Genomic DNA, 15000 nt, shown 5'->3' with positions numbered 1-15000 from the left:
ACAAACAACTTTAATTTCTCAACAACTAAACCCTCAATATCTTTGGTGCTGAAGTTCCCCATTTAGACACGCTTCTGAATAAGCTGAGCTCAGTAACCCTGCACTCATGCTCAATATCATCAGCCGCACTTGTGTTTGTGTGTGTGGTGTATGAGTGTGTCTGTGCATGTGTGCATGTGTGTATGTGCATTGTCTGGTGTGTGTGTGTGTGTGTGTGTGTGTGTGTGTGTACATATGTGTGTGTGTGTAACGCTAACAGGCAGCTGGTGGGGCTGGCCCATCCTGCAGGTGAACAGCATGTGACTGTGACTACCCTTGGCTGGCACAGCGGAGGGGGCGTTGGCGGGGGGTGTGGGCACTCGATGCCACCCGCCCTGCTTAAGGTGGATGCCAACGTGGCAGTGGGGGAGGCAGCGACAGTGCAGACACACAGTCTGATACACACAAGTGTAGGTGAGGTGCTCACATACCAACTGGTCTACACTAGTGTGCAAACATTTGGTCTTTTACAGACAGTACATAGTTCATTTGGTTAGTCTCCCGCCATTGTTTTTTCGTCTGTGATCAAGCCAGATCTAATACAGCCACACTACTGACTGATGAGCTTCATACGCTCAGAATGCAGGTGAACTGATGGAGAGCATTGGAATAGGTTAGAATAGGTCACCTTCACCTGTGCTACTGAGAAGCATGTGTACTAGGTTAAAGATTTTTGATCAGGCATACCTCAGACTCCTTGTCACTTGAGGACCCCAGGCTGCCGAAACTCTGATTTGAACATTCATTGTTTGTCAAGCCCTTGAAAAGATAAGACAGACAATAAAAGCTTAATTTGTTTGAATAACATGCCCAAACAACTACATCACTGAGGTTCTCAAATTCAGTTAGCATTAATCCATGGAATATCATTTTGACATAGTCATATGGACAGAATAAAATACAGGGGCGCATTTCCCAGAATCTTGTTAACGCTACGTCAGCTGCATATTCATTTTTCAGAGGTGTTTCCCAAAGCATCCCTGGCCAAGGTAGAGGTATACCTTCCGTAAGAAATAATTTCGTAAGGTTAGTCTGGACCACTCTTAGCTATACCTTGATACAGTTTTCAGATTAAACAAACGTTTTAGAGTCTAAAAATGTTGTGTTCCTGTCTGAACGTATGCACAGACTGCGGTTTTTACTACAAAGATATGTGTGACGTTGTTACATGTAACATATGCATTTCATTGTGTGCTTCGTTAAAGATATCGGTATAAAATATAAAATGTATTTTTCTTTTTTAACTTAGTATAGTACGTATAGTATAGTATAGTATAGTATTTCTTGTTGATGGCCTCCTGTCCCCTGCGCTCCAATCTGCCCATCATACTCATCTCACACACTCAAACGTACGTGAATTAATCAATCCCAGAAACACGGCTTCAGCCTCGTAAAGTGTATATAGGGGGCTTCTCTTATGGGGGGCTTCTCTTAGGGGAGCTCTGAAGAGATGGTTGGGGAAACACTCCGAGAAATAAACAACTTTAGTAAGATATACCTTTTGAGTTTTTGAAAAACGCTAAGAGACACTGTTGCTGGGAAACGCACCCCATACTGATTTGGGTAAAAGCATGTCACACATATGTGTGTGCGAGTGTGTGTGTGTGTGTGTGTGTGTGTGTGTGTGTGTGTGTGTGTGTGTACTTTGCTTTGGTTTCTACAGACTGGTGTTATGTGTGGGGGCTGGTGTTATGTGTGCGAGGTATGTAGATTGTGTGTGTGTGTGTGTGATTAGGTGTAGAAACAGTCAGTTTCTACAGTGTTCTTAATGTGATCAGAGTTTCTGATCTAATGCATGTTTGTCTGTGAAGCATGTTGCATGATGGTATATGTGCTTATACGTTATGTCTGTATTACTCCTGTGTGTGTGTGTATACGTGTGTGTATATACACTGTGTATATACGTATGTGTGTGTATACGTGTGTGTATATATATATATATATATGTATTATGTGTGTGTGTGTATATATATACACATGTATTAAGTGTGTGTGTGTGTGTGTGTGTGTGTGTGTCTGTGTGTATACGTGTGTATATATATGTGACTCACTTTGGTTCCCCCACTGGTGCTCCCTGTGCTGCCCCCAGTGCTGCCGCTCACCCCCCCCATGAAGCGAGCCTCCAGCAGCTCCTGCCGCCGGGGGTCCAGACTGTGCAGCTCCTCCATCACTCCTGAGACAGAGGTGGGGAGGAGGAGGAGGGGTGGAGAGGAAGACAAGATGGAGAGAGAGCAGGAGAGGGGGGATAGATGGAGGGAGGGAGGAGAGAGAGAGAGAGAGGTGGGGAGGTGGAGGGAGACAGGGGAGGAGGAGGGGTGGAGAGAGAGCAGGAGAGGGGGGATAGATGGAGGGAGGGAGGAGAGAGAGAGAGAGAGAGAGAGAGAGGTGGGGAGGTGGAGGGAGACAGGGGAGGAGGAGGGGTGGAGAGAGAGCATGAGAGGGGGGATAGAGAGAGGGATGGAGGGAGGGAGGAGAGAGAGAGACAGACAGTTGGGGGGTGGAGGGGAAAGAGGGGGAGCGAGAGAGAAGGATGTAGGGAGAGGGGAGCGAGAGAGAAAAAAGAATGTAGAGGGGGGAGAGAAAGAAAGTGGGATATAGAGAGAGGGGAAGAGAGAGAATGAGGGATGGAGAAAGAGACGAATGAAGAGGGGGGAGAGAGAAAGTGTGTTACGGGGGGGGTAGATGATGAAGAGAGGGGGATGGGCAGAGAGAGAGATGGAGAGGGGAGAGAAAGCCAGAGAGAGTAAGGTGGAAGGGGTGAGAGAGAGAGAGAGAGAGAGAGAGAGAGAGAAATTAAGGAGAGCAGTGGTGTTGGAAGGGTGAATATGTGAGAGAGAGAGAGAGAGAGAGAGAGAGAGAGAAATGAAGGAGGGTAATGGTGTTGGAAGGGTGAAGCATGCGAGGGCATGAGGAAAAAGGGAGGAAGAGAGAGAGAGAGAGAGAGATTGGGAGAGAAGACGAGAGGGAAGAACAGTGAGCTATCCAGCAGGTGACAAACTGATGAAGCCGTCACATGGGTAACGCCTGCTAAAGGCAAGGGCCCATTTCATAGGGCAGACCTGGGTCATGTGATTTAGCGCTGTCCAATTGAGACCCAGCAGATAGTTTAGAAAATGACAGCAAATATTCGCCAAACCCCAACCAAATGGAATCCATGTGAGTCACATGGTAACGGACGCGACACGATGGAGCATTCTGTTGCCACGATTGGGTGGAATTAGATTTCTGATCACTGCTGGTTGATACTACATCACTAAGTTACTCCCTGGTTGTAAACTAAGTCACAGTAGCCTGTGACCTTTCACCTCTCACAGGATTCTACAGTGATGACAGAACTAGTGATGTACTGATAGGGCTGGTCCTGCTATGATTGGTCCACAGCTGGTCAGGGTCAGATCTAGGCCATGATCTCAAGTTTCCTGATCCTAAGCCAGCTTGACCTTTCGCATGAAAAGGATTCCCACAAACATGAACACACACACACGCAAACACACACACAGGTCATCAGAGCGATGATGGACGTGATGAATATTCATCTCTTCCATCACACTATGACTGACACCCACTCAAACTCAACACGAACCTCTCAATTAGAAACCATTTATAACCCCACGCACCCACACACACACACACACACACACACACACACACGCAGACACACACACACACTCAAAGTCAACAGAGCTACTCAGTCAACTGAAGACAAGGAGAGAAGAGTCCAGAAAGATTCAGAAAGAAGATCCTCACGTCCACCTCTTCTCCTGCTAGCCTGTTCATAGTCCCATAATCCACTCATACTTCACCGTTCACATCAGATTCACTCTCAACCTCAAGGAAGTGAAATCTGCAGATTATAAACACACTGTTTCAGCGGATTATAAATACTAAACACATATATAGATACTGTTTCAGCTTCCCCCACCCAGCAGGACCATGACAGGGTTGCGCCCGCGGGCAGAGCACACAGCCTGGGGAGGGAGGTGGCACAGAGAGCAGCGGGGCCTGGCCCAGATGCGGTCCACATCTGGCCCAGATGCGGCTGCTATGCTAACTAAGGCGCTGAGGAGATGGGAACAGGGCGAGCCTCTAGGCCAGCACTGAGAGGACGATTAAAGCAGTTAATGACAGGACTGTGTCTTCCCCCCCGACACACACAAAAACACACACACTTTAACCCAGCTGAGAGCAATTTTCTCTCTCTCCGTCCGCCAGTGTACCTCTTTTCTGTTTTTTTGGGGTTTAATTGGAGCAGCATCTCTAGCCTGTGTCCTTCACACGGCTCCCAAAGGAGCGTTTCAGTCTCCCAGTTAAGTCCTCCTTAAATCACGGGATTTTATCCAAATTCATCTTTAAAGAGGCACACACAAACGTGCGCACACACACACACGCACACACAAACAGATGCACGCACAAACACACGCACGCACGCACGCAGGCAGGCAGTGGAATTCATGTGGAATTCATTGTTTTATTATGTATGAAAGACGACCATTTCAGATTCTTGGAAGATTCTGGAGGAATGAGAAGAGAGTTGTGAGGACGCCATGTCGTAAAACGCCCGGGCAAGTTGTATTTCAGCACCAAGGCCTACACTGACACATGCAGGGAGGGAGGGACGGAGACAGAGAGAGAGAGAGGAGAGAGAGAGAGGGGGGAGGGGGGTTTCAGAGCCATCCTGGGTTCTTCTCTTCTTCATCCGCCTCTCCTTTCATCCTTCCAGTTGCTCTTCAGCCGCAGGCTCTACCAAACCCTCAGGCAGAGCAAGTCTGACACGTGTGCGCGCACACACACACACACACACACACACACACACACACACACACACACACACACACACACACACACACACACACACACACACACACACGCACACACACATCAACAGAGACAGATTGAACACTTAGTGGCTATATGCACTTGGGGTATGTTTTCATACATGCATTCAACACTTAGACAGACAGAACAAATATTGCAATTTTGTTGCGGTTATCGCCAGGTGTCTTTGTGAGGCTGACACTGGGCTACTGTGTGAGATCTGACCAGCCACCAAGGGAAGCTTTAAACAACAAAACTGCTTTGCCTCCCTTCAGAAAAACAACAACAACAACAACAACCACAATCAGAATTGAGTTCATTTTGTGTTGTCAGGGAAAATTCTGTAACTCCAACATCATGAGAAAAAGTTCAACGGAAGCTAGCCGCATTTTACTTTTCGACCAATCACAATTCATGATTTATACTTTTTCGGCCAATCACAATTCATCAATTATTTTTTAATTTCACCGTAGTGCCATAAATGGCGTAGCCTGCGCTGCTCACGCTGGCCCCAGAGGAACGATTAATGACGGAGGGGGATACAGTGCACCTCCTACCTGCCAGCTTTGAAATTTAAATTTCAATACCGGCTACAAATTAAAATAAATAATGGAAGGCAAACTCTTAAACTGAACATAGTCCAGAAGACTGTCGACAGGATCACACTGCTTCAGTGTGAATGCCTACTTGTGAGGGGAAAAGCTATTTCACCGGGTTTTTAGTGGCCGGGTATTTAGTTTGACGAGGCATCCTCATCCTCGAGTAACACACACACACACACACACACACACACACACACACACACACACACACACACACACACACACACACACACACACACACACGCACACACGCACACATCTTTAGACTGTGACGCTGGGTGCCATGGCTGGTGCTTCTGTTAGGATGTGCAGTCTTATGCTTGACATCGGTAACCTAGGTAACCAAGGTGCAGAGGCCAGATGATACGTGTGTTGGGTGGGGTCTGTGGGAGAGACTTGTGTTGTGTTGCTTTGAGCAAGCAGGCCATTTTCCTTTGGTCAGCTGAATGAGCCTGTACTCATTTTGATCCTGTAGTGGGATGCACTTACAAGAACTAGACTGTGCGTGTGTGCGCGTGTGTGTGTGTGTGTGTGTGTGCGTGTTGCGTAGTCTCAGTAAAATTAGCCACCCGCCTCTACTGAGTGAGAGAGCTCAGCAGAGACAGACTTGCAGACACTTGGTGGCTTCATGCACAGAAACATGAGAACCCATCCCAACACACACACACACACACACACACACACACACACACACACACACACACACACACACACACACACACACACCTACACCACCCTTCCCCGAGACAGTCATTCCTACACACCCACTACTATGCAGCCTATAGACTACGTATGTCCTTTATGAGTGCACCCTTCTCTCGGTCTCTATCTATCTACCTATCTCTCTATCCATCTATCTATCCCTCTCTCTCTCTATCCATCTATCTATCCCTCTCTCTCTCTATCCATCTATCTATCCCTCTCTCCTGACCTCATGATCCCCTAAGCACTCACTTACACAGTGACCTCTCCTAGCTGAACACATTTGCCCCTAAAGCAGTGACAGGTCAATGTCCACATCACTGGGTCATTCAGGCATTACCGACGAGCAATCATCTGGTCCCCCCCCCCCGAGAGCACGCACACACTCTCACACACACACACGAACTTGCACTATCAGCCTTCCCCCCATACAACACTAGCAGGTCAATCTAATCATTGTGTCAGTGCAACAGTGCTCACAAATACCCCACAGCCCGATTCCCCCTGCTTTAGGCTAAAGCGCACACACACACATGTATACTTACACACACATTTATACTTGCACACTCAGTAAGAAACACACACATACGCTCACTAACACACACACACACACACACGTACAACCTGAAGCAGTGAAAGGTCAATGTACATATCACTGGGTCAGTTCAGCATTATTTCCACTAACAACCCCCTTCACATTCCTTCACACACACACACACACACACACACACACACACACACACTCCTTTCTCTCTGTTGGTACAGCATATAAGATCTTGTCGTAGCGTATTTGTTCACAGTGAGTCTATGCTCTTGGTGTCCATACTGTGGCTGCTGTTGTAAACACTGCCGTTTTGGCTGCGCCCACAACCACAGCCATGGAGGATGGGCAATCTAACCGGAGATCTAAACAACCGACCATAGCCCACGGCTCTGCCCATGTGGCATCTCTGCCGAGACGCGGGGTCAAGGAAAGTTTTCCAACCGCACGACTCTGGCGAGGTTTCCTCTGGTTAACGTGAAGGCTGTGCGATGCGATGCGCCCAGAAGAAGGAGGTCTGTACCCTCCTGTTACACCCTTCCAGGCTGTCAGAGCTACGCGAGGGTTCCATCGGAGTGATGTCATAATAGCGTCCTTAGAGACGGGCACTAGGGGGCCATTTGGAACAGGGCCAGTGTTCCGAACAGGAGTTCTCTTTGATCTGCTGAGATGGAGCCATGGGCATGAACTCTGGGGTTTTGGCTGAGGGGGGTCATGAAAGGGCACTTGTGGGGAGATGAGGTGGGCATCTGGGACAGGGCTAATGGCTGTCTGGGGGGGCGAAGGATTCTGGGGGTTGTTTAGGGGATCCCTGCATGGGGTCTGAGCTCCTCTGGGGCCCCTGCCTGGTGTGGTTATCTGGCTTACACACACGCACACACACACACACACACACACACATATACACACACGCAGACACACACACGCAGACACACAGACACACACGCAGACACACACACAAGGGGGATCTAGGGAGCTGAAAGTGGGACATGGTCCTGCAGGGTTTACCTGGAGACACACACACACACTACCTTAATGATGCCCACCCTCACTCGCTTCTTCTCTCTGCCTTGTCCTGTCTCTTTCCCCCATTTTCTCTCTCTCTCTCTCTCTCTCTTTCTATAAATATCGTGTTACTATAGGCTCCGAGCTCTTGACGCTGCGAGGGGAAGTTATGCTCTTTGACAAGCAAGCCATGCTACTGTGGATGGTTAACAATGAGAAAACAAGATTCATCTGCAGATTTACACATGAGAACACACCACCCTCACACAAACACACACACAAACACATTCACACACACACACAGACCAACAGGCACACATACACACACACACACAGCGGTTAGTTCTTACTAAGAATCGCCACATCTAACAGCCTTATAGATGTGGGTAGGAGCTCAACTTCAAACCACCTTGGGCCATCAGGCAGCACATCGACACTTGCACGCGCATACACACACGCACACACACACGCACACGCACACGCACACGCACACGCACACGCACACGCACACGCACACGCACACGCACACGCACACGCACACGCACACACACACACACACACACATCCAGGGCCACCGAGCCACACCTCTGCCTGTACCCTGGTGTTTAATAACACAGCCTGCTGAGGAGGCTACTTCCTGTGTAAAATAAATGCATGCTTCACAGAGCCTACATCCATAACCTATATTAACTTTGGACGGGAAGGCTGGGTGCTTAAAGGCATAACAAATACATGAATCCTCCTCTTGCTTTCCCCCCTCTCTCTCTCTCCCTCTCCCTCTTCCTCCCTCTCTCTCCCTCTCTTTTTTTCTCACACTTCAACACCACTTCACCCTCTTTAGCCTCAAACATGCTTTCTGCAAAGCTCCATTTCTCTCTACCTTTCTTTCTCTCTCTCTTTCCCTCCCTTTGTCTCTCTCTTTCCCTCCCTTTGTCTCCCTGTCTCTCTCTTGCTCACTCACAAATATAGTCTCTCTCCCTCCCGCGCTCTCTCTCTCTCTCTCTCTCTCTCTCTCTCTCTCTCTTGTGCACCCCTCTCTCTCTCTCTCTCTCTGTGTATCTGTCTCTCTCTGTCTCTCTCTCTCTCTCTCTCTGTCTCTCGCTCTCTGTCTCTCTCCATCTCTCTCTCTCTCTCTGTGTCTCTCTCTCCGTCTCTCTGAGGGCTGAGGTGGGGAGCAGTGTCCTTTCTGGAGGTTTCACACAGACGCCACTGGCCATGGCTACAAGCAAGAGAGCAAGCAGCACAAACCCAGCTCTGTTTCACTGCCAGACCCGAGAGGGGGGTGGGGGGCAAGAGGGATGCAAGGAGGGGGAGGAGGAGAATGAGAGACAAAGGCAGAGAGGGAGAGAGAGAGAGAGAGAGAGAGAAAGAAAGAGAGAGAGCAACAGTGGTGGAGAAGGGAGAGTGAAAGTGTGTGAGAGAGAGAGGGAGAGAGCAACAGTGGTGGAGAAGGGGGAGAGAGAGAGGGAGAGAAAAAAAGGATCAGGTAGAGAGGAGAGTTCCAAGGCAGCCATGATATATGCCAGTCTAGCAGCAGAGACAGGGCAGGGAGAGGGGGGGGGGGGGGCACCGATACTCTATATTTCACCAGGCCATGATGGAGGTTCTGTACATCACACACACACACACACAAATAAATAAACTCAGCGCACAGACACTCACATGGAGACACATACAAACACACAGCTAACATCAACTGAAAAACAGACACAGTATTCATATAGGCAACACAGCCACATTTAAACATGTGTAGATAAACCCAGCCAAACACGCACACACACACACACACACACACACACACACACACACAAACAAACAGTATTCATAGGCAACACAGCCACATTTAAACATGTGTAGATAAACCCAGCCAAACACGCACAAACACATGCTGTTCACAAATCAGCGTAATACATTTCAGAGAGGCTCCAGCCAAAGAAATCTCAAACAATGTAAACTACATTCAGGCTCCTAAATGCTCAAATCCATGCAGTCCATAAATATGGCCATGCATTCCAAGTCCATTAAATGTCTCATAAACATGACATGACCCATTAATAGCCCAATACATAAAGCCTTTGGTTCCAACCGGGTTGAGAGAGAACTGGCACGAGGGACAGGGGGGGGATCAACCCAAAGATTCGACATGAGACTACGACACCAGCGACCGCGGTAACTCGAGAAATGTCATGTAAGAGAGTCATGGCGACAGGCGGGGCCAGCCAGGCTTGCCACACGCGGTGGCGCACATGGCATAATGATGACGTAAGGATTAAAAATAAATAAAAAAAACAAACAAACAAACATATAAACAAATCCATTAATGAGCCTCAAAAGGCCAACGTTTGGGCATTAACATACTAGAAATAAGACTAGATAAGCAGAGGGATGAGATAGGGATGGGCATTCGATTAAATTGTCTTAATCGATCGTCGGGAGAATTAACGATCGATTTTCGATTAATCATTAATATTTTTATATTAAAATTCACTATTTATAGGCTATATTAAAATGCAGTGAAAATAGAAAAAACACAGCGTGTTTCCTCATTGAGATCTTTATTACAAGATGAACAACTCTTGTGGCAGTTAAACTTACAAGATGGACAACTCTTGTGGCAGTTAAACGGGATCCGTTCAATGGTTACACTTGAAAATATGCGCTGCTGTACTCTTAAGCAGCAGAGCCGACAGCTAGAAGCCGGTGCTCATAAACACAACTTTTTTTTTCTCTCTAACTAATTAATCTCACATTTTGAAATTCATTCATCTAGATTCATCGTGATTAAAAGTTTGTTTTCTTCTAAAGACTAAATCTTATAAATTAACGAGTAATCACTTCAGACAGCGTGTATGTTAGACACTGTTGTTTAATTGTATTTTTTTCGTGCTCTCTCGCCGTCATACAAGGAATGTATGCTAGACACAATGGTGCCCCTCGACGGTAAATCGTAAGAATTGTCCCCTGAAGCAATTCGAATCACCTCAGTCAGCCCACCGTCTTCAACTATGTTGATGGGCCGACAGTCACTGGCAACCTAAACTGCTACAGCGTTGGTAACCTTTTCACGGACTGGTCTAGTTAATTTCCTAGAGAAGTCGTGGAGTGTGGGTTGGCGACCATCTAACCTGGGACTGCTTTCTGTCGGGTGCTTTGCATTAGGGTGATAACTTAAAGACGAGCTGCTTCTGTGATAGCTACATTCAGCTTGACAAATGCTACATACAACTTTAGTTTTGTCGATTGTTCTGTCATTTTGCCTCTTAAACAGAAACTTTCCGCCCAACAATCCCTCAGCTCTCTCCATCTTCAACTACCGTCTCGGTCTCTTCTATCTAACTGACTGCAGACACGCAGCGGTTTCGTGCCATGGGTCAACGCACACCGGAAGTAAACAAAGTTGCGTTCAAATATGTTATTGCATTAATCTCGGCCACAATAATCTCATAGAATAACGCATTAACTTTGACAGCCCTAAAATAAATAAATTACACCCACACTACGCAACAGAACATGCATTAGTTTTAATCGATGAAAAAATAATTTCATCGAGGAAATTCTTAATGATCAATTAATCGATCGTCGATTAATTATGCCCATCCCTAGGATGAGAGAAACACACACACAGGAATACCATGGTGAACACAACCCATGAGAGAGAGGAACGCACACAGGAATACCATGGTGAACAAACTCTAGAACCCATGAGAGAGGAACGCACACAGGAATACCATGGTGAACAAACTCTAGAACCCATGAGAGAGGAACGCACACAGGAATACCATGGTGAACAAACTCTAGAACCCATGAGAGAGGAACGCACACAGGAATACCATGGTGAACAAACTCTAGAACCCATGAGAGAGGAACGCACACAGGAATACCATGGTGAACAAACTCTAGAACCCATGAGAGAGGAACGCACACAGGAATACCATGGTGAACAAACTCTAGAACCCATGAGAGAGGAACGCACACAGGAATACCATGGTGAACAAACTCTAGAACCCATGAGAGAGGAACGCACACAGGAATACCATGGTGAACAAACTCTAGAACCCATGAGAGAGGAACGCACACAGGAATACCATGGTGAACAAACTCTAGAACCCATGAGAGAGGAACGCACACAGGAATACCATGGTGAACAAACTCTAGAACCCATGAGAGAGGAACGCACACAGGAATACCATGGTGAACAAACTCTAGAACCCATGAGAGAGGAACGCACACAGGAATACCATGGTGAACAAACTCTAGAACCCATGAGAGAGGAACGCACACAGGAATACCATGGTGAACAAACTCTAGAACCCATGAGAGAGAGAGACGCACACAGGAATACCATGGTGAACAAACTCTAGAACCCATGAGAGAGAGAGGAACGCACACAGGAATACCATGGTGAACAAACTCTAGAACCCATGAGAGAGGGACGCACACAGGAATACCATGGTGAACAAACTCTAGAACCCATGAGAGAGGAACGCACACAGGAATACCATGGTGAACACAACCCATGAGAGAGAGAGACGCACACAGGAATACCATGGTGAACACAACCCATGAGACGCACACAGGAATACCATGGTGAACACAACCCATGAGAGAGAGAAACGCACACAGGAATACCATGGTGAACAAACTCTAGAACCCATGAGAGAGGAACGCACACAGGAATACCATGGTGAACACAACCCATGAGAGAGAGACGCACACAGGAATACCATGGTGAACACAACCCATGAGAGAGAGAGGAACGCACACAGGAATACCATGGTGAACACAACCCATGAGAGAGAGAGGAACGCACACAGGAATACCATGGTGAACACAAGCCATGAGAGAGAGAGGAACGCACACAGGAATACCATGGTGAACAAACTCTAGAACCCATGAGAGAGGGACGCACACAGGAATACCATGGTGAACAAACTCTAGAACCCATGAGAGAGAGAGAAACGCACACAGGAATACCATGGTGAACAAACTCTAGAACCCATGAGAGAGGGACGCACACAGGAATACCATGGTGAACAAACTCTAGAACCCATGAGAGAGGAACGCACACAGGAATACCATGGTGAACAAACTCTAGAACCCATGAGAGAGGAACGCACACAGGAATACCATGGTGAACAAACTCTAGAACCCATGCAGCATTTAGGCACAAGGAGGCCCTTGGGGAGGAGAGGGGGGGGGGGGGCAGGGGACAGGGCACAGACCCCCCCCCCCCCACTTCCATCTGAGGTACTAAAGACTAAATGAAGACCATCATAAAGCAGTGAGAAAAGTTCCCCTCTCTTCACAGTGGGACGATAAAAACATTCAGAGGGATAGAGTGAGAGAGAGAAAGAAGGAGAAACACAGAAAGGGGGAGAGAGAGAGAGAGAAAGAAGGAGAAACACAGAAAGGGGGAGAGAGAGAGAGAGAAAGAAGGAGAAACACAGAAAGGGGGAGAGAGAGAGAGAGAGAGAAAGAAGGAGAGACACAGAAAGGGGGAGAGAGAGGGAGGGGGGGAGAGAGAAAGAAGGAGAAACACAGAAAGGGGGAAAGAGGAGAGGAGGTGTGAGAGAGATAGAGAGAGAAATAAGGAGAAACACAGAAAGGGGGGGAGCGAGAGAGAGAGAGAGAGAGGGTGTGATAGAGCAAGATTGACACTTCATCTTCCATAATGATGTATTATGACCTCAATGTTAAGCAGATGAATATTTATCGCAACAAATCACACAACGTGTGGGGGCCAGGGCAACAGATTATGTGTGTGTGTGTGTGTGTGTGTGTGTGTGTGTGTGTGTGTGTGTGTGTGTGTGTGATGGGGTAGGGGCTGTCGGGGGAGAAGTTGATGGCAGAGGCAGGAGGTCCTGTGTGATTGACAGCAATGCTGACATCATGCTCCCGCATGTGAAGGGAAGCATCAGGCTGCAGTCGTGTCTTCACACCGTTTCCTGAGGGGGCCGAGAGGCTCACCCATTGGGCCCCCACACCACGCCACGCACCAGCACCACACCACGCTCCAGCACCACACCACGCTCCAGCTCCACACCACACACCAGCTCCACACCACACACCACACCACGCTCCAGCACCACGCCACACCACGCCCCACCCCAGCCCCACACCCCAGCCCCACACCACGCCCCAGCACCACGCCCCACACCACACCACACCCCACACCACAGCCCCACACCACGCCCCAGCCCCACACCACGCCCCACACCACGCTTCAGCACCACACCACACACCACACCACGCTCCAGCACCACACCACACCACACCACGCCCCACACCACACCACACCCCACACCCACACCACGCCCCAGCACCACACCACACCACACCACACCACACCACACCACACCACACCCCACACCACGCCCCACACCACGCTTCAGCCCCACACCACGCTTCAGCACCACACCACGCTTCAGCCCCACGCTCCACACCACACCACGCTCCAGCTCCACACCACGCTCCACACCACACCACGCCACGCCACACCACACCACGCCACAGCTCCACGCTCCACACCACACCACACCACCACCAGCCCCACACCACGCCCCAGCCCCACACCAACATTTGTATTTGTATGAGCCAAGTTGCTGCTTTTGACGTACCGCTATTAAATAGAGTAGAAACTTTTCCACAACGACATTAGCAGCTCATGTGCCGGGTGGGTAAAAGAAAGCGTCCATGTGTTCTTGTTTTTGACAATTAAAAACCAAATGACCAATGAAAATGAGGGACATTATGTCAATATGCAGGAGGCGGGACATAGGGTCAATATGCTGTGCAGTACATTGCAAAGTGGGACACGTGGTCCCCCTAGCGCAGGTGCGCACACACACACAAGAGTGCTTCGTAGGAAGCAGTGTGTTCAACATGCCTACTCTGGATGCAGTGTGTGTTCAATATGTCCACCCCACCCACCCACCCACACACCCACACACCCACACACACACCCACACACACACACACACACACACACACACACACACACACACACAGCTTTGTGTCAGGCCATCACCTCAGCTTGCTTCTGTCCTGTTCATTCTATTGCAATCACATTATCTGTCCCTCTCTCTCCCCGTCCATCTATGCATCTCCCTCTCCCGGTCTCTCCCGCCCTGTCCCCCTGTATAGCGCCCTGTTCCCCCTGTCTGGCGCCCTGTTCCCCCTGTCTCTTTGTCTAGCTCTGTGTCTCTGTGTGTCTGTCTGTCTGCCTAGCTCTGTCTGTCTGTCCAGCTGTCTAGCTCTGCCTGCCTGTCTGTCTGTCTGCCTGCCTAGCTCTGTCTG

The 15000-nt window shown here is 48.6% G+C and overlaps 1 protein-coding gene across 5 annotated transcripts in view; it reads right to left on the bottom strand.

Moving 5' to 3' along the window:
• The window catches only part of tlk1a (tousled-like kinase 1a), a 46558-nt gene that overhangs the window by 27214 nt on the left and 4344 nt on the right, over window positions 1-15000 (bottom strand). For all 5 annotated transcript variants that reach the window (XM_031582029.2, XM_031582020.2, XM_031582025.2 and 2 more), the window contains exons 3-4: window positions 2091-2212; window positions 727-798 (exon numbers count right to left, since the gene is read on the bottom strand). In XM_031582029.2, coding sequence (XP_031437889.1) covers window positions 727-798; window positions 2091-2212 — 194 coding nt within the window. The remainder of the gene's footprint in view (window positions 1-726; window positions 799-2090; window positions 2213-15000) is intronic.

Source organism: Clupea harengus, chromosome 2 (genome assembly GCF_900700415.2).
Source record: "Clupea harengus chromosome 2, Ch_v2.0.2, whole genome shotgun sequence".
In the NCBI taxonomy this organism is placed as follows: Eukaryota; Metazoa; Chordata; class Actinopteri; order Clupeiformes; family Clupeidae; genus Clupea; species Clupea harengus.
This window is presented reverse-complemented; position numbering and strand designations above follow the sequence as displayed.